Genomic DNA, 19694 nt, shown 5'->3' with positions numbered 1-19694 from the left:
GAGGGAGAAAAAAGATCTCTTTGGCTATACTATGCTATGGTATCCAATGATGTGCTATGCTGTGCAGTGTAGTGCAGTCTTCCGCAGTTCCTGTCAATGCCCAGTGCCCCCCGTAGTCAAAAAGCGCAGTTATACCTCCCAATAGAATAATCCATCGACCGGCTTCTTGCCAGGTCGGTCCTGTACGCCAGACCCAAATGTCCCCAGCCGTTCGTATCCCGGTATCATGATAAACCTCCCGTGCTCCCGTAATCCATGTTCTGAAACTTGATATCAACCCGCCCTGTATTTGGTACAAGATACCGATGGACAAATAAACCGCCCAAGATTATCCCACCAGATATTGGTTGAGATGAAAAGAAATCGTGATGGGTCGATGTAAAACAAACTTTTTTTTTAATGCAGTGCTCCGGTGTAATGCCCGTCTTTGGTACAAACAGATTCTTCGATGAAGATAAAAGAAAAAAGGCGTGAAGTGTGAGTTGAGGTTTCGTTGATGCGTTTGATGTTGTAGATGTTGAATGAGTTGCGTGATGATAAGTTTTTAGGTGATGTTTAGGTGAGGTTGCATGTGGATGAGTGAAGTCGTTGTGGTATCGTGCTTAGTATGATCGCCTTCGCTGAGTCCTCACATTGTCGAAGGACACTGCGTACGCTCGGAGTTCCTTCCTCGCCTTGTCTGACAGTTGACTTGACTCTCCTGTTGTTGAGGTACTTTGCATGGAGCAGAGGCTGCTGTGGGAGCTCGAGGGAGTGAGGGATCGGATAGTTGACTGTTCAGTGCCGTAAGGCTTGAAGGTAGGTTGGCTCATGTGCCTTGATCCGTATGGCTTTGCGTTGGAGAAATCGTAGGCGGGGGACAGGTAGAAGCCCGAGCTGGAGGATTTCGATGACCATTGGCAAGGAGGAGAAGCGAGGCCGGGTGAGCTGGCCTGAGAGCTTGTTGTTGAGGTCTTCTCGAAGTCGGCCAGTCTGCAAGACTCAGAGCAGTAGGCATCAGTTGATGATTGGACCTGCTTGTCGCAAGCGAGGCAGAAAGAGTGAGCCCAAGAATCGGAGTCCATGGCTGCAGTGGTGTATGTGATTGATGAGAAGGAAGAGTCGTTGGTGTGTGAAGGGATTAACCCAAGAGGCAGAGAAGTGAAAACTCCTTTATATCCAAGTGATGTCGAGTGAGATCAATAGTTCAAGATGGAGAAGAAGCAATTGAAAGGATTGCGAAGTGAAAGAGTCGAGATGATGGTGGAGGAGATTAGAGGTCAAGAGGTTCGAGGGGAAGGGTTATGTATATTCTTGGTCAGTGGCCCAGGCACAGCCTTGGTCGATGATCAGTTGCACGACCAGGATGGCGCTAGAGGTACATTGCCTAGGAATTCGTGGAGGAGGGTACCAAGGCACACCACTGCTCCATCCATACGTACTGGTCTTGGTGGAGTTTTGCAGACAGGTGGGGGCACCTTGCCGCTCTCAATGCCCTGCAGCAAAGATGTTAGTGTAGGCAAGGATCCAATAGAAGAAGTACGTACAGGAAAAATTGGTCCACCTTGGACTCTGATGGGACGCCCGCCGGGTGTGGGTTGCTCTCGTTTCAACTGGGTGTGTGATGGACAGACACACCTGGGTGTCTCACCCTTAGGGAGTGTTAGAGAGGGAGTGCCAGCAATAGCAAGAGGAGTGGAGATCCAATGCAGAGATCAAAGAGGTGCCCGGTCCTTTCAGTGAGCTCTCACTGCTCTCTAGGCCTACTGCTGTAGGCTGTAGGTTACAGAGGACAAGACAAGCCTCCAAGACTAAAGGACCCAAGACATTCAGACACCAGACACAGGCGTGTGATTCTGCTGGAGACATTGGCTGGCTGACTTGACTGTGTCTGCTCTGCTCTTCCCTGCCCTTCCCGACTTGGCCAAGGAAGGCTACGAGATTGCGATGGATAAACGAAAATTTTTCGATGATTCAATTATGCTCAGTTCATGCCCACGAGAGCAATCACCCATATTGAGCTTCGATGAGGTGACTCAGATGGGTTCTCAATGGGGGTCTTGAGGGTCCCGGATGGCACCGCGAGGGCATCAGCCGAGATTTTTCAATGGGGACTGAGCTGATGAACAGACTCAACACCATAGCGACACCGGAGGTGGGCAGTGGGCTGTTGCTCGCCTCTGTTTTCCGTTACCTACCGTGCAATTCTGCACGGTTCTGCCCGCTTGCTGGAGCTTTCGGAGTGCCCCAAGTGTCCCCTCTCCCCGCAAGACGAAAGGTTGTGCTGCACAAAGGGTGTTCGACCCGTGCCCTCCGCTCTCCGTGGTGTGAGGCCTGTTCGACAGTGGTCTGCTTACAAGTCAAGCATCGTAAATTCACTTCTTGATGGGATTTTATTGCTGGCATTCTGTTTGACCCAGTGACCACCCCGCTCATGAATGGTCAATGGGTGATATTCGTGATCAAGGTCGAGTCTGGGGAGGGGGTTACAAGCGAGTTGATGCACTCCCTGTTGGTCTCTTGCTCATGCTGTATTATGCTGCTTCATGGTGCTTCTGCTGTAAGCTGCTGCTATGTGCTGCGGCGTAGTGCAATCTGTTTGGCGGTTGTATGCTTCCCAATGCTTCAAAATGGACTCTAACACAGCGGCCCACAGGAATGGGACGGACTGTGAAGGTGCCCGCCCCTTGGGAATGGCTGGCCCAGGATAATAGAGGCCTCAGGCAGGAACCCAACAGCTGTGCGCCCGCAAGAGCAACGCAATGAGTTTAGTGCTGCTGCTCTAAGCTTGTAAAGGCATAGCAGTCTCAATGCCCCCTCCCCCACATCCCTGCTGCCGTCTCCCATCTCCATTTCTCTCCACTTTAGCTGCTTCACTTCACTTCACATCTTTCTCCACCTGAAGCACGCAAAATAACCACTAACATTGACAACGTGCTCTTTGAGTTCTGCTCTCCTTTCAGGGTCAATCAATCTAGCCTTGCCAATCTCAACAACTTAGCAAATCGTTAGCAATGGCTAGTCCCTGTCGTGACTCCGGAACAGGAGGGTTTGAGATATCGATGCTCGAATGCGTTGCACAGTGGGCGAATAATATGAAAGCACAGACACGGCATATAGATTCAATTCATACAAACTCGAACTTTCTGCGCCTTTTAGTTAATGCTGCAGTTCATAACCAGACACTACTTCATATACATCACACAATAAACCACATGACTAGGATCTTCCTGACGACATAGAGAGCAGCCAAAGCAACCTCGACCAAGAACTAAGCAGACGCGCAATCGAACTTTGTGAGACGCTCGATCGTACAGGAAGTGAGAGTGACGCCATCTAGTAACGAATTGCATGTTGATGCTCTCGAAGACTGCGCCAGGCCTGCATGGAACCAAGGTCAGCTTCCTGAATGGGCGTTCCGAACAGCAATCGACCATTCAGAGTCCTCTACCGGGTTTACGGATGCTGTAATATCTGCAGGATCCGTACCATTCGACAACAGTTTCGACTGCCGCTCTCCCACTATCAACCTTCTGTCGTTCTACATGAAGTTCATCACACCATTGGCCCAGATTTTGCACCTTGATAGCCAACAAGCCAATGACCATCAAGCTCCTATCAACCGTAATGGTTCAATGTCGCCATCATACCTTGAGGAGGCGGCCGTTACTGAAACCAGCAACTTTAATCAACAATCTTGGGTTACAATATAACAACCACAATTACAATCCGCGCAGCTCGCCACCGAAACATTTCAAGGGTTGTTCTCGACCATGTGAGATCTACCACACTAGACCCTCGATTTTCACTGTATATTCTACAAAGGAGAATAAAATTCTTCATATCATCGCCACAAGCCACCATGGGCTGGTGTCGATGAGGCTTCGCGAGGCTTTTTACATTTCTAAAATGCCCGAGTGTTGCCGTGCAGCAGGATATATCAGAGCACAAACTACACCTAGTCCAAATTGCCTCGTGGAATGACGCCAAGCATGATATGCGCACCTCAATGGATGCACAACTGGGCATCACGAAGCAGAGACCAACCGCCGTGTACTTGTTTACTGTATTGCATTACTATCTTACGCTGCTGTATGGCGTCTTTTTTCTCAAGTTTTAGAGCATGTCCACAACCCTGCCGTCTCCTGAAGTAGCGCTTGTGTCAGTTGAAGCGTCGATGACCTGAAGGAGCCTTTAGGCGCTACGAGTCAAACCAGCCTGTGCGCTCAGCGTCTTACCCCAGGTTCACCGGGAATTGCACTGCAGAGAGGGAGCGAGATTGACAATGGCCGGCCGCCTATCGTGATCATCAACTAACACCAGCATTCAGAGCCATGCGTCGCTGATCTCTTGGACTTCTCAGCAAAGCCATTCCTCTTTCGATCATGCCTGCGTCTGGGGGCAGATACGACAAGGGGCTCGGAGCGAATCATTCTCTACCATTGATCTTCACTCCATCCAACTGCATCCCCGTCCTGTTTCTGCCGCCTGACCACTTATTCCAACCTCTTCGAAAACAACAAGGTCGCATTGTCGTGTATCACGCCCATTTCGCTGCTCCGAGTTTGTGGTCTCTGGCACTAGCGGGTCAAGACTGCCTCTGGGGTGCATGTTGTCAACATTGGTTCCCTTTGAGGTAAGCTTGACAAGACGCCAGTACTATTCCCCAGATTCTTGTGGAATCAACGACGCCGGGGCCTGGTCGAAGATAGCAAACACGCATAATCTTTCAGTCATACATGGCGTATCCTGCACTCTCTGAAACACGCCTGGTTGGGTCTTACTGTCAAGTCTTATCTAACAACGTTTCGAGGCAGTTTTGACATATCCACCAATGCGATGTATTGAAGACGCAATCGAACGCAACATGCTCAGAATATTGCCTTTTAATCGCCTGTCGGGAGATAATGGCTATTTTGTTCGCCAATCAACAATTTTATTCGGCATGTCGCGGCAATTGTGCTAGTTAGGTTTCATTCGGGCTTTCAAGACCGCCTCAATCAAGGTTTCTGCCAATGGCCTATAATTTCTACGATGCTACAGCGATTATGCTACCCGAAAGACCACGGTGCATTTTTGAGGAGCTGTGAAGATTCATGGCCGAATCAGAAGTTCACACAACAGCGCTGATCTCACGATACGTCCACAGCGCATGTCCGGACGATCAATCGCGGCGATGACACTTGAAGATATACGGAATATTCAGTCCAAGTCTTGCATATGTATTAATGGCCGAGGTAAAGTACGGCCCCCCACTCAATTGAGTGAATATCTATTGTCCAGATAACTCGGGTTGCATCTGTCGTCACTTGAGCGCCCGCAGCTGCATCAACCAAGATATGGCGCATACGATGCAGATTCATCACACAATCAAGTCTCCATCGTACCTTTTTTGATAAGATAAACAGCCGAAGGGTCCCCCCACGATTTCATCAGCTCGTCCGAGATTAGCAATGCCTGCTGTTAGCTCGTCGGACAGAGCGACCAGATTGGAAGTTGATCCATGGAATTGGTCTTCGGACACGGTTCCAGCCGCCCAGCCCGCAGCCAGGTCATGAACTCTATTAACCAAACTTTCCGGTCTAGAACGGTGAGCTTTCCTTTATTGAGCACAGAATTTTGTTGTCAGCCGTCGACGCCGAGAATTATTGAGTATGAAAGGTTTTCGCCGTTGGCTTACTACGTAACCTACGCCGTACTCATACATGATGGCATCAGGAACCACAAAGAACGCTCCAAAGCTAATGAACAGGGGACGAGGCTCGAGGCACTGGCTACGCGGGAACCAGGGAAGTCGTTTATCTGCTAACTCAAAAGACTCAAATTGTAAAAGTCCACATCCTTTGATCTTATTTGGGAGTTGATCCGTAGTATGTGTATGGACAATCGACAAGATTGCGGGAAGCCCGGTTCACTCCTGGCAGTTCTCTCATGTGTGGGAGTAGACACACAGTAGCAACACAATGATCGCAGCGGCAAAGATTGCGCTACCAATCTCACATCTCAGCAGCTGCCTCGTGTAAGCGAACCGCTGGGGAGAGAGCCAGCCTCATCCGAAAGCTGCATTCTTTTCGTCGATTCGCTCAAGGCTGCAGGTCAGCAATCCCAAATGAGATTAACTCACAAAAGCAGAATCAATATATTTCCGTGTTGAGAGTTTGTGGCGTTCACTGTCATCCCAAATCCAGGAGCTGCGCAGCTTCAGCTGCAGTCCTGCCCAACCATTCAAGACTTGTAGAGTCACATCGAGCCCCAGTCCAGGATGAGCACTCACAAGTCGGTGCAGCACATCACCAGAGCAGATGAACCATCTCAGCTGGGGGTTCGAGCTGTTGCAAGGATTCAGAACTCCATTGAAAAAATATTGAAGATTGGCGTGGTCTGGTGGTTCTGTTGATGGTGGGCTCACCGATCACCTCACCCTCCGACCAGGCTGTCCAAGCCCTCTGGTAGGCGCTCGTGGTCTTGGTCTACCAGCCCCTATTTCTAACGAAGTCCGTGCAAAGCGCAGTGGCGGGATTCAAGTGAGACTTGGACAAAGGTCTAGCCAAGCCGCAGACAATCTGTGCACAATGAAGCTCACGAAGTAGAAGAACAATTAATTTACATTGCCATTTTCCCTCGATCGCTGCGCCAAGTTAAGCTGCGCTACAAGTACTCGATCGACGAAAAAGAAACTACTAGCAGATCGCCCACCTGGGATGACGCGAGCACCGTACATAGACGGCGGTATCTTCAAGGGTCCAAGAGCTTGGACAAAAGGCTAGCAGGCCACGTTGGTCGTAAACGCCAGCAAAGATTACTATTCTTCGTCAGGGAAAGGTTTTCCCGACAAGCTGAAGAGTTGAGAGATTGCACTTGCCGATGCATGCCGGCTTGGGTCGGTCGCAGCATCTGTTGAGCATACCATTTTGTGCTGTACTGGGAAGCTCTGTGCCTTGCAGCATCAACAGCGAATGGGCTTCGGGTACATCCTCCAAGTTTCTCATGCAGGTCAACTTTATGGGATCGTGAAGAGGCAACCAACAAAACGAACACAGCCAGCCGCATTCAGAAATTGGGCGATAAGACCGAAAAATGCATTCTCTGGGTGTGGTATGGTGTGGTCTGACTGGAGTGGTTGCCTCGTGCCCAATGGCCAGGTGAGCCATCTCATTCGTCAGATAACCACTATGATCTGACAAGATTGAGGTTCAAGTTGATATGAAAATTTTCTTGATGCCGAATTTTCAGTCCCCTGAGCCATTGTCGCAAGGGAATAGCACGGCGAATCCCTTACTCTCCACCAGAGCCTGACAGGATACCTGATCCTATGAGTATTGTTAACCATTCATTGACCATGCCAAGAGATATCCCCAGAGTTGACTGTAGGTTGAAAGCGGGTGCATCAGCTTAGGGCATCAAGGCTCCTTGACAGGCACTGGGTCATGGATGACAAGAATAGTCTGAACCTGGTCAGTCTGCCAAGTTGGGCATGATCTACAAAAGCCTATCGCTACGTACCTTGCCGTCAAAGGCTAAAGGCTGAGCTAAAACTGCTAGAGGATTGTTTAACGGCACACCTTTGACTGGCTGCGTAGGGCTCAAGGCTCGACAGAGGGGCTTTGTCCACTAGCCGTGGCTCCCCGTGTGCAATTTTTTATGGTTGCTTTTTTCTACGGGTGTCCCTTTCTGCAGTTTGGAGCTGCTGAGAGACTTGTCCCAGAACGTGAAAGCGCTGTCTGAGAATGCCAAGCTTCATTTCATTGAGACTGGGGACAGAGAATGAGATGGCCAGATCGGCCGATTGCTTGCATGACGACATGAACTTTTCTTTTCCTCTGGTTTCTGTCTTCCCTGTTCTGTCGCTCTGTTTTGGGCCAGAATCGAGCAAGGGCATGAAGCTCAGTCCTCGTGAGCTGATGCCATCGTGAGATTGGGTTGTGAAATTAGATCGGATTCCACTGGAGTGGAGTCCGACAGCTTTTTTTTTTTTTTTTCTCCTTCTTTTTCGCCTTGGTTCTGTCTTTGACGATGACGATGGCGATGTTTTTTTTTTAACACTATTTCGTCATTTTTGCTTCATTCTTTGTTTGAAGTTTTGTGGATTAACTTATAAGGACACTGTTAAGATCGTTGACACAACGACTCCTGATCGATCGTGACTAATAATCTGCTATTCTCCTGGCACCGGCACCAGCACCAGCACGTTTCGAGAAATGGCGCGTGTCGAGATGTTTCGTTCCTTGCAGCAGCTGTCATGTCACTCGTTTGAGACTGTGTCTGTGTCTGTGACTCTCTATCTGTGACTCTTTGAGAGGTGGAGTTTCTTCACTACGAGACGTGACCTTGACCTGACCTTGACCCTGACCTTGGACCTTGATTTAGCAGCCGCTCTCGCTCAGGTCCGAAGAAGCCGCCTGTTCCTCTCTTCCCGCAAGGGGTGTGCATTTACATGGGCTTTTGATTGGCTCACAGGCCGCTTCAAGTGCCGTGTCATTCGAAGATTGGTTGCATTGACCATGAAGAGCTTCATGATATTGACGGTCCCTATCCATAGCCGAACCAAGGTTTCTCTCACTGAGATGAAGAAAAAGTTTTCATCTCCTAGTTTGATTGTCTTATTTCCAGGTTTTGTTATGGAATCTGTATCAGTAGACCTCCTTGCATTACCATGTGGTTCTTGGGACTTTGCCCTGCTGACGTTGGCCCTAAAGATTGAGTCATGAGAAACATCCAGAACATCTCAGAGGGAGAAATTCAACGGTTGTCTAAGGGCAATCATTCCACTCATTCTATCAGTGACATTCTGATAATCGACAAAGGTCGCCAAGGTCGCATCGCTGAAAGACTTACATTTGACCCCTGACATAACAGAGCAAAATGGTAATATTTATATCCTCGCTTCAGCGGCAGGCAAAGCAAGGACAGAAGACTCTGACTCCGAACTCCTGCTCCTATTCCTAATACGACATACAAAGTCTGGGGTTGATGTGCTCCCTGACGTCGTTCCTTGACTGAGAGTCTCGAGTTTGGTCAGCAACTCAAGTCAACTCAAGCGAGATGAAATTGTCCTGATAAACTCGCCAAGGACTTGACCTATCATTTACAAAACCTCCGGTGGCCCTCGCTTGCAGAACATCCCTTGCGTCGGAGTTGAAGTTTTCAACGCCGACACGTTTTTCAGAGACATTCTCAAGCAGGGACCACATGGTGTCTCCAGTATTCAACAACGGTTCTGCAATATTTTCCTTTTTTTTTTAATTGCTTTCTCGCCTCCCTCAACGTCTTTGGTGTTGGTCCGGCCTGGAGCGTTGCATCGTGCCTTGTCTTGCCTGCTTGCTGACTAGGCAGATCTGACATATCACATTCAACATGCGTTCCCCGCATTCTCTGTCTCTTACGACAAGGGTTGTTAATCTTCGGCTGGAGCAAATTTGCATGATGAGCAGGAGGGAGCTTGTCAGCGTCAGGGCCCGTGGTGCCACGCTGCCATCTACTGCAGGTTCTGCTGCAACGAGCAAGGATGTCTGCTCTTCTGGCCATTGCTGTACAGTTACGTAGGGGCACAGGCGCAGTCACTTAGTTACACCTTCAACTCTTTCAAGTGAAAGGGTCTTGTCCAAGGGGGAGGGAAAGAAAACGGGATTGGATATTGGCATATTGGCCACCCAATCTCTTGACAAACAAAAACATTTTTACGTCGCAGGGCATACATATTACCGGGCTACCAGGCTGTTAAGTCTGTGCGATGACAGGCCAGGACAGGACAGGTGCCTCCTAAGCCCCCAAGCCCAAGGCCTGAGGCAAAATGCAAAATGGCAAATTTCTACAGCATCAAGTTGCTGCAGCTGCATGTTTTCGGACAAAAAAGTAAGCTCGCCTTCGTGGCTTATCAGGGAGGGGGCTTGGGGTTGCCGTGTAATCCCCGTTCCTACGCTGAGTGGTCACCAGGGGCCACGGGGTTACACTTTGAGTCTGGGCCGTTATGAAGCATTGCATCTGCATTTCAATGGACAGGACAATGAGAAGAAGGAGAGGAGCATAATCGACAGGCCTGCGTCGGGACCATCGAAGATCCGCTTCGGCCGCCCTCGCTTGGAGGCACACCGGGTGCTGGCGGCTCAAATGGGACAGACACCAGAATCTGAGTTGTACGTACAGTATATACGAAAAGTCAGTCCTAGAAAGAACTTGACTTGTCAGGTTGTACAACAAACATGAGCTTTTACTCGTTCTAGGGAGGGACAGAAACAGGCGTGTGTGGCAAGACTCAGGCAGCCTCAACTCAACGGGTGATTGATTGCGAGGGGGCGAATCGAAGTTTGCATACCGTTGCATCGCAGCCGACCAGTTTCTCTCGTCTATCAGAGCAGTTTTCTTTTCTTTGTAGTGTTGTCCATCTTGAGATTCAACCCCCATTTGCTATGCAGCTCTGCCAGCTGAGATCGCCACGAGGTCGCATTTTATTGTACGCAACAATTTTATAAAGCCAGCCAATCACGTCTGAGCAACCCCAGACTTGTGCTGCGCCCCTAGACGTGGGGAACTCCAACGTTTGTTGGAATGTTGGAGAGAAAGGAGGAGAAAGGCGCTGAGAAGGGAAAAAGAGACTGGTCGTATGGCTTTGCATGATATTAACTGCGGGGCGCTTCCGTGCCGTCCTGTAGTTGTGTCTCTAGCTGCAGGGTTGCGGCTGGCTACGGTACGAAATGAATTGCTGGATGGCCATTGTTCAACACCATTCTCGAGTTTACCTGTCATATTGTTCCGTCTTTGACCCCTACTATGAGTGGTATGATGCTTAACCAGAAGAGGCCGTCACGGCGTGTCATGTTGCACCAAGAGAGCTTCATCCTTGGCGGACCCCTCTAGCTTTCTCTCACTTCTCACAGACGACACTAGCACTCTCGCTAGACGTTGAACCCCGTCGTTCTCAACCTCGCTTCATGGTTTGACTAATTACCCCGGATTTCTCCAGGCTTGGACTCGGCTTCGTCGGTGGCTTCACAGGAGCTAACGGCTACGCCGTGAAAAGGATGACAAACCTTCTTCGTAGTGCGTTGGACAGATTCTCCATTCTTTGTTCGTTACAGCAAGCGCTCGCACTAGAGATAGTGTGATTGTCACAGTACCATGGTCATGGAAAACAAACCTTCCCGAGCCGTACCTTTGGAGCCGTCAGTTGAAGGTCTGTATTCAACATCAGCCACCAACTGGCAAACACGACGCTTCAGTGTGTGTTGGTGGCAGTGTTGTCATGAAGATCCGAGGGCTTGGGCCAGGCTCTCTGACGACATTTTCTTTGAGGCTCCTGTACGTTATGGGATCGTCTTGCATGAGGGAGATTATCACCAGCCATGTCTATGCATGTTTGCATGCTGGCTTGTCTAGTCGAAACGCAGCTATCCCTGGTCCGTAAGATACAGCAGATAGCTCAGCTTTGGTCAGAGCTAGCTTTGTGATAGGGAATATTGATGCTGAATCATTATCGAATACCAGGTCACACCCCCTCTCCCGTGACCTTGATCAACGTTGCTATCTTCCACGTTTCCCGTTAGTTCAGTGTTTCTCGTGTGATAACGACAAGTCTTGTCTATTTGCATTCTAGCGCACAAATGCTAGGAGGGAATGCTGCACAGAACAACTCTGCTGCAATCAAAGAGGGGAAATATTGCGGAGGTGGCGCCTGAGTTGGATGATGTCTCGTTCTTGTGCCGTGCCATGTGACGCATTTGATGAGGTGGCATTTCGATTGGTGCTTCTGCAGGAACTTTGAGACCCTTGCGTTTTGGAATGACATGCTTCACAGAGAGACAGACAGGAAAAAGGGCGCGTCTGGACACAGTGAGGGGACGTGGTGGGTGTGGTGACCTCTCACGGGACCATAGTGATGATCTTGGATGAGGGTTCGATGCGTGGGGGGATTAGAGAAAAGGTGATCTGCGAGATTATGGTCTAGGGTAATGATAACGGACACGAAGCTCCATATTGAATCAGTCCAGCAACATATCAATGAACCACTTGATTCAGTGAATAATTGTAAGATGGTGTATAACGATGCTCCAGTATGACTAGAACTGACTCGTTATACTGAGCCTTTTTTGTGACAATGTGGTCATTGTACATTGCATTTGGTTGACCACCTGGCAAAATGCAAACCTCACCTCATCCCAGCTATCTCACTCATTTGGAGAACTTCCACTCATAATTCTGATACATCATCAGAAACATATCAGCCACTCGCAATGGTTTATACCGTGTCATTTACCCAAAACTACCCCTCCCATCGTGCACTTACCCGTCATTCTGCTCGTTAGTAGCTTAGTGTATATGTGCCCTGTGCCTAAATCGAAATGCTGATACTCCTACCCGAGACCTGCACCTTCATACCGATTGAGCGTCCGTATGTAAACTGCCGCATCGATCCGGGTGCTCGCATTAAACCGAGACGGATGACTACACAACGGGATATCATATGGTATTTGGGTGGATTTGGTGGTAAACCGAGGGTCATTGTAGTATTGATGGACCCTGATAGGAAGAATCTTGATGTAGAGCCGAAAGGCAAAATGATCACTTTAATGGAGACAGTCTAAGAATAGAGATATTTGATACCCTTATTGTAGTCCAGAACAGTTGCTGACCTGACCGAGAGATGGTCACCGAGCATGAGTTCACGTGTAGCCTCCGCCCTTGTTCCCTGACCCAGTTACTGCTCTTCACATGATGAGAAGAAGAAACATGGAAACGGCGCGTATTATAGTTTGAATCGAAGCTTTCGTTCCAAGGAAGATAGTGCGTATCCTGGTCATGCTGTTTCTCAAGATGGACCGGCTCAGGCTTAAGACATGCCTGAACGTTGGATTCTTGTCAATATACGAATCATCATGACATGAAGTGCTCCCTTCCCTATTACAGGTGCGCATATTCAGATTGTTTGGGCCTATATCCTGAAGTTGGAGTAGATATTCTGAATCCTCAAGCCCAATATCCACAGGCTAACATCGTGAACTGAAGGTTCAACAGCAGCCCCCCCGCTATCTGTCAAAGTACAGTTCTGATCTCGAGATCAGAATGAATCCCAAATGAGTCACTAAGTCAAAAACATGACTACTTTGTAATGATATTGAGATATAAATCTGACTCTTGTTTATCTTTGCAAGATACGTGTGACCTAGATAGATCTCAGGGGCTAGCATGGCACATTCACATTCACATTGTTGTTTTACTTATAGATAGCACTAACATAAGTCGTGAATAAAATAATAATTGATATTTATATGCCTGAGATATGGACATTACTGCTCCTCCTGTAATCGTTCTTTCTCCGAGAGCCATCGGCCTGACCACATCTTGTCAACCAAAGAGACACCGGCCAATAATGCACAGATATAAACAGTGAGACAGATAAAGATACATGGAGCAGATTAGTAAATTATTGGAATTATGCAAAGCAGCAAGATGCCATCCCACTACAGCAGAAATGTATGATCAAAATCTGTATCAAGACTTCTACAGCCGCCTTAAGACAAAGGTGGCAACCATGAACCAAGAAAGCATCCCTGAGCATCGCTTCAAACAGCAAAAACCACGATAAGTATTGGGAAGAGTCCACGTATATGTATCCTGAAAGTGTATCTACCCCTTCTCGAACCCTGGGTTTAAGAAGAAGGGGCTCTGATATGAGTGATGGATAAAAGCTCACGTTCGAAAAATCAATAGCCATTAGCTCAAAGTTGCCCTTTCGCATGACATGGTAGGAATGCATATGAGAATCTGTGAAATGATGCACTATGGTGAGTTCAAACCTCTATCAGTGTTACTTTTGCTACGTAGCGAAGACCGCAGACTATCTCGAATACTTGCCTGAGGCTTAACGAGGCTATGACTGTCATTTACATGCGCATAATCGACCTTATATTTTGTATTGTATCTTATCTGTTTGAGTGACGATCAGTCGAAAGAAACATTTACCTCTTGTCTTAAGTCCTCCATCTACTGTGCAAGACAGATCGCTTAAGTGCGCTTGATCGTGGCCTCACAGTCAGGACCAGTGCCGATCCACTTGATCTGGTACATGTTAGTGAAAGCTTATGAGTTATAACAAATAAGTCAAGTTATCTTGACTCCAAAAAACTTCTAAATGTACTATAGCGGCCGTTAGCACGATAGCACTTTGTTTTGGCGGACGTCTTACCTCAAGGTATTAGCGAGCTTGCTTAGGAAGACCATAGAAAGTGTTTGCTCCAGTGGTTGGCTTCTGCCATCCCGGCAACTCGTGGTAGACAACCTCGGCTCGGGCTAGCATATCGAGATCGGCAGGGTAATGTTCAAGCTCGATGCCATCAAACTTGTAAGTGACAGCGACCTTGATAGTCTCGAAAGTATCCAGAGCATCAAGCTTCGTGAGGTTTAGAAAGTTGCAGTAGTTGATGGAAGTGCTGTATTTGACAACGACAAGGCCGAGCCATCCACATCTGCGTCTTCTGCCGGTTGGAATTCCCCTTCCCGGCCATCTCCTGGAGCTTAGTTCCAATATCCCCAGTATCTTCTGTCTTGAAAGCCCCCTGTCCAACGCGGGCCGTACAGGCCTTCACTATTCCGATCGTTTCTATGATGTTCTCGGGATTCAAGGTGAGATCGCTGATGATGCTGACAAGTGTTGTGCTAGACGAGGTGATCAATGGGTATGAGCTACAGTTGACGTCGAGCATGAGAGCGTTCGCCGCTTCCACAATGATGTTCTTTCTCTCCTGGACTGACTGCATGAATGAGACACCATCAACAGCGTATTTTCCAGTTTTGGACGATACTCGTTGAACCGGGCAAGTTCCTCCTCAATGTTATACTCGAAAAGGTCTCCAAAGCATTTTGGTAGCCGGACTGAAGACGACGAAGCTTCTTGAATACTTCCGGGTTAGAAACGTCAACCAGACGACCCTCGGGCTATATGACGTTCAGCAAAGCTTCCGCAAGATTCAAACACGAATGACTGCTTAACGCCGCGGCTTTTCTGTAAAGACTTCATAGCATATCACTATTGGAATTTCCTTTGCGTGATTGACTGAAGGAAGATCTTGACTTATGGGTGCTCGATATAATGCGCTGCACACAAGGTGCCTCTGTTCTTACTCCCCAATCATGATAATGGATCCCTCTAGAAGATCTTTCGAGGTAGAGAAAGTTTGTATTTACAGAGTTTATCTAAGATACCTTACTTACCCAGCAGGTAGGCAGTACTTAAGCCCAACAATGAAGTGTCAAATTATTGATGAATTGGGAATGCTGATTGGCCGAGGAACATCTGTGTAAATTAAAATAATACCTGCCCCCAAGATAAGAAGCCAACTTTTCTATGGGAAACGAAACCCGCCGACATGAAAGGCTAATAAGTATTTATAACTTAACTTTACCCAGGTAAGGCAGTCTTGATTGTCTCTGTTGGTTCAGAAAGGTTCATGGTTAGTGGTCGCAAATGTCACGTGCTCCCGTGTCACTGACGTTCACGGTTGGTCTCTTGTTTTCCCTTTCGGTCAATTCACATTCGTTTTAGCCGCACAGAGGCACAGTCAATTGATTTTCTTTCTTAACCACTCTTCTAAAAGTCGCCTGCTCGCGTCTGTCTTCACCTGGAAGATGCAAGACTCGCCACGATGACAGACTCGCAGATGCTTGCTCCAGCAGGCAGCAATGAGACGCAGGATAGCCAGCCCATTTTTGAGGCCTACAGGGCCGAGTTTGGTGTCGGCACGGTACGTAGCCAGTGTAGCTGAATTGCCTAAGCACTGGGGTTTGCATCCTTACAATCAAGATGCACTAACACTTGCATGCCTCAAACAGCTCAGTAGTTCGCCTCCCAAATACGTTACATCTCCGAAAATAAGCACGACAAGCCCGAAACAGATTCCTTCACCTATGAGCGAAGTAGTTGTTCCATCATCCGACCCGACAGCCATCGATTTAGCAGCACCAGCTACTACTGTTCCTCGCGACGCGTTATCAGACAAAGCGCGCCCAGGGGGGCCCACTACTGAGAATGACGATCCGTCGCACTGGGACACGACCAGGGTGGCACTGACACATTCGAAAAAGCAATGTGCAACTCTCGAGGCAGACGTGGTGAATGGCGTTGCCCAGGGCCTCAAGGATCGCGTCAATTCGAACAGCAACGTGAATTCGAGCGTTCGGGTGCCAAATACATTCGTCAAATTGAAACACCTTGCCAACTTGTCCGCGCGCCATGACAGCCCGCAGCCGCAATCAGTGCAAGACAATGCACCCAAGCTTCTAATCAAGTGTCTCAAGCCGCCGGCCAGTGCTGTAACTGCCGCCTTGCGCAAAATGGACTATTCTCAACAGACCCCGACACAGGTTAACGATGACCGTGATTACAGCGAATACTGTGATATTGTACCTTCGAGCCCTGTCAATGGCGATACTCAGCCCGCCTCTCACGAACCTCGAACCCTTCAAGATGATGATACAGGAGCCGTGAATTTTGCGAACATGAGCGAGTTGGGCCGACCTTCGTCTCAAATATCAGAGGATGCAGGTTTTGACAATACTAGAGGTGACTGGAGACATCCTGACGGGACCTCACAATTGAATAACGGCCAAACCCCGCACCGTCCTCACGCTCCTACCTTCGAGACGCCTGCTGTACCAAAGAACCCATTTGCTGCGAGACCTAGCATTGCCGCGCCTCTGGCCGGTAGTGAATTGTTCGGCCAGACGCAGTTTTCTTCGGCCATCAAACATATTAGTCCAACATCTTCACGACCCTCTCCGAAGCTCTTCAACTCTATTTCGCCAAACATCATTGAGACATCTCCTTTGAAGAACCGTGCCAATGTCTCCTCACCATCCGATATCCGAACCTCGAGTCCTCAACGCCGCCTCCATGATATCCCCGAAACGTCATTACAAGATCTAGATGAGGGACCTGTTAGAGCGTCAACGCCTGTGAATGACCAATCTACAGCTGGTGAAATGATTCCAGAATCTTCCCCATCCACTGATCCCACACCTCGAGCCAAAGCACCTAGATCATCGAACGCCACTGAGCCAATGGCACATTACGAGCCAATGAAGAAGTCTCAGGAAAGGAAGAGCATGGAAAACTTCGTGATTCCTCCCTGGGATTCCGATGATGACTCCGACGATGCTATTCGACGGCTGGAGAGACGAAAGAAGATTGAGCGGAAAAAGGCACAGGCTGCAGAGGAAATGGGCCGCGTTAGCTTTACACCCAAGATCAGGCGCAATTCAGCAGAACAGCCATCAAGGAAGAAGAGAAGGGTGTTGCCGTTTGAAGAGCCCGAAACAACCCGCAAGCCGTCTCCCAAAACCGACAGGGGTAAGGGGCAAGAACTGCCACCTCTCGTGGATGACTCCCAAAAAGGGCTGGTGGCTTCTAACGAGACTCTCCCTGTTACATCAACTAAGGCCACTCCAGGAAACAGTGCTTCCGATAATCCGCAGATCGATCATGATGGAGACATAGTTTTGGTCGATGCGGACAAGGTCGTCTTAGACGATGACATGATACCTGCAACCAGTCCAGCGCCTTCTCTCCCACCTACAGCACCCGTTGAACAACCGCCACCATCTGAGCCTGAGCTACCACAGCTCCGCATCGAATATGAGGGCTTGCCGCAAGGCCCTAATGACCATTCGGAGCCTTCATCTTTGCCACCAGCACGGAAGCGGACGACTAGGACTTACGGTCGTGCAGCTCAGCAAAAGCGCAGAAACCCATTTCTTAGTTCCTCTTTCTCGGATGGGCTGATGAGTGATTTGGACCCAAAACCTACGCCTGTATCATCGCCCTTGCAAATTGTGGCTGCAGTTTCGATAATTGAAGAAGAGCCAGAGGAGGAATTATCTGTGTCCCGTACAACAGAAGAGAAGAGCGAGAAGAAGTCCGCACCGCGGTCCAAGAAACCTGCCCGTGATGTCTATGCGGATCTTCCCCCACCGATGACTACTCGCTCGCGTAGGAGCGATCGAGCGGAGACAGCCCCAGTGACCCCGTTGGCCAGTCGTTCTGTAGGTCAGATGCCGCCGACATCTTCGAGTTTGAGTATCCTTTCAACAACACCCTTGCCTTCTGCCAAAACAACACCCGGGACACAAGACTCCCCTGGTTCTGAACGGCCGGAATCAGTCACTCTGCCGTCACCGAGAGGCAGTCGAGATTTCCATAAGGAGGAGGCTCGAAAAGGATCGAAGACAGAGTCACCTCAGCCAGCAAAAAGAGCAGCAAGGGTATCCAAGCGGCTTTCATATCTTGATTCGGATTCTACTGATGAGCTACATCACTCGCCAGCTGCAAGTGTGCTTGAAAGGAGCATGGTGCATTCCAAATCTAGTAGATCCTTCAAGCAAAGCTTTGCCCAGTCACACCGAGTAGGGCGACTGTTCGAGGGCATGGTTTTTGCCATTTCTTTCTCAGACCAGTTCAAAGCACAAGAACGCAAGAAGTTAGCGACGAAAATCACACAGTCGGGAGGTATCATTCTTGCTGAAGGGTTCCAAGACATGTTTGAACATTCATCCATTATGAATGCGACCGATCCTGTGATGGACGAGCAGGACTCCTTACAACTCACCAAGCTGATTTCTGAGAGCGGGTTCACAGCACTCATCGCAGACAAACACTCACGCAAAGTCAAATATATGCAGGCTCTGGCGCTGGGGCTCCCCTGTTTAGCCCCTCAATGGATAACAACATGTGTCAACAAAGGCGTTATTGTCGATTGGGAACCCTACGTTCTCTGTGCAGGCGCATCCACTGTGCTTGGCAATGCAATCCGGTCAAGAATATTGGCACCGTACTCGGCGACTGAAGCAAGGCTGGCCGAGGTCATCCAGCAGCGACCACGACTCCTTGACGGACAGCGTGTCCTAGTTGTCATTGACTCAAAGAAGTCCCGAAATGAGGCTAAAGAACCTTACATCTTCCTTGCGAGTGTGCTAGGGCCATCGATTTCGCGAGTGTTTTCAACACAACAAGCAAGGGAATTATTGTTAGAGCATCAGAAAGCTGGAACTCCGTTCGACTGGTTATATTTGGATAAAGGAACAGGGACCGTTGACGCAGTTCTTGCGCCTACGGAAACAACAGGTAATAAGAAACGTCGAAGATCAACCGCAACTCAGCCCCGGATCGAAAATATTCGTGTCTTGAGCGACGAGCTTGTCATCCAGAGTTTGATTCTCGGACGTATGGTGGAAGAAGATGAAATGTATACGTAATCATGGCTCCGGTTTTTAGAGGGCGTTTAAGGTCTATCACTATCTTGGGAAATCATGTCGATCACTTAGACTGATGCATTGGATGGCGTTGTAAGGCGGCGGGAGGGCCTGGGAAGTAATGGCATCCAAGGGATAGCTACTGCAGCGTATCGACAGTACTGCACTAGCTTATGCTGTAGCTAGTAGGGACAGGACACATGGAGTTTATACCAAGTTGTTTTTAAAATTTCGATGTCTGTGTTGCTGAGTGATATGAGGTAAAACACAGCAACTGGTTACATCATACTGTCGTTATTCACCTGGGGTTGTCCACTAGACGGGGCAGATATTCAAGGATTGCCCTTTGAATCCACTATAATAGTAAAGCCTGACGAAATTTTCAAGGAATCAAGGAAATTTGGGCATTGAGTTTGGATAGGCGAGATAGTAAATGAGTAAGATAGAAGCTCAAGGAATTGCAAGCAAGTGATCTGCGA

General features: G+C 48.8%; 4 protein-coding genes across 4 annotated transcripts; 1 reads left to right on the top strand and 3 right to left on the bottom strand.

The window, feature by feature from the left end:
• Positions 1 to 373: 373 nt before the first annotated feature.
• FOBCDRAFT_17044 (uncharacterized protein) lies at positions 374 to 1314 on the bottom strand. The gene has a single exon (XM_054703417.2). It carries the CDS (start codon positions 1062 to 1064, stop codon positions 603 to 605), a length of 462 nt encoding a protein of 153 aa, XP_054559392.1. The 5' UTR covers positions 1065 to 1314; the 3' UTR covers positions 374 to 602.
• A 9-nt stretch (positions 1315 to 1323) lies between these two features.
• On the bottom strand, positions 1324 to 2243 carry FOBCDRAFT_215586 (uncharacterized protein). The gene is made up of 2 exons (XM_059609412.1): positions 1527 to 2243; positions 1324 to 1475 (listed from the first exon to the last, which is right to left on the bottom strand). The coding sequence occupies exon 1, from the start codon at positions 1846 to 1848 to the stop codon at positions 1633 to 1635; it is 216 nt and encodes a 71-aa protein (XP_059466794.1). The 5' UTR covers positions 1849 to 2243; the 3' UTR covers positions 1324 to 1475; positions 1527 to 1632.
• Positions 2244 to 14167: 11924 nt separating this feature from the next.
• Positions 14168 to 14729, bottom strand: FOBCDRAFT_269623 (P-loop containing nucleoside triphosphate hydrolase protein; the record flags this gene model as incomplete). Its single annotated transcript, XM_031174129.2, has 2 exons — positions 14168 to 14402; positions 14437 to 14729. 2 exons carry the CDS (start codon positions 14727 to 14729, stop codon positions 14168 to 14170), a joined length of 528 nt encoding a protein of 175 aa, XP_031050914.2.
• Positions 14730 to 15507: 778 nt separating this feature from the next.
• Positions 15508 to 19674, top strand: FOBCDRAFT_177182 (chromatin-binding protein RAD9). The gene is made up of 2 exons (XM_031174128.3): positions 15508 to 15713; positions 15802 to 19674. The coding sequence occupies exons 1-2, from the start codon at positions 15615 to 15617 to the stop codon at positions 19216 to 19218; spliced, it is 3516 nt and encodes a 1171-aa protein (XP_031050913.2). The 5' UTR covers positions 15508 to 15614; the 3' UTR covers positions 19219 to 19674.
• The last annotated feature ends 20 nt before the right edge of the window (positions 19675 to 19694 follow it).

The sequence above is a fragment of the Fusarium oxysporum genome, chromosome II (genome assembly GCF_013085055.1).
Source record: "Fusarium oxysporum Fo47 chromosome II, complete sequence".
In the NCBI taxonomy this organism is placed as follows: domain Eukaryota; kingdom Fungi; phylum Ascomycota; class Sordariomycetes; order Hypocreales; family Nectriaceae; genus Fusarium; species Fusarium oxysporum.
Note: the sequence above shows the minus strand (reverse complement) of the source record. Positions and strands in the feature narration are given on the sequence as shown.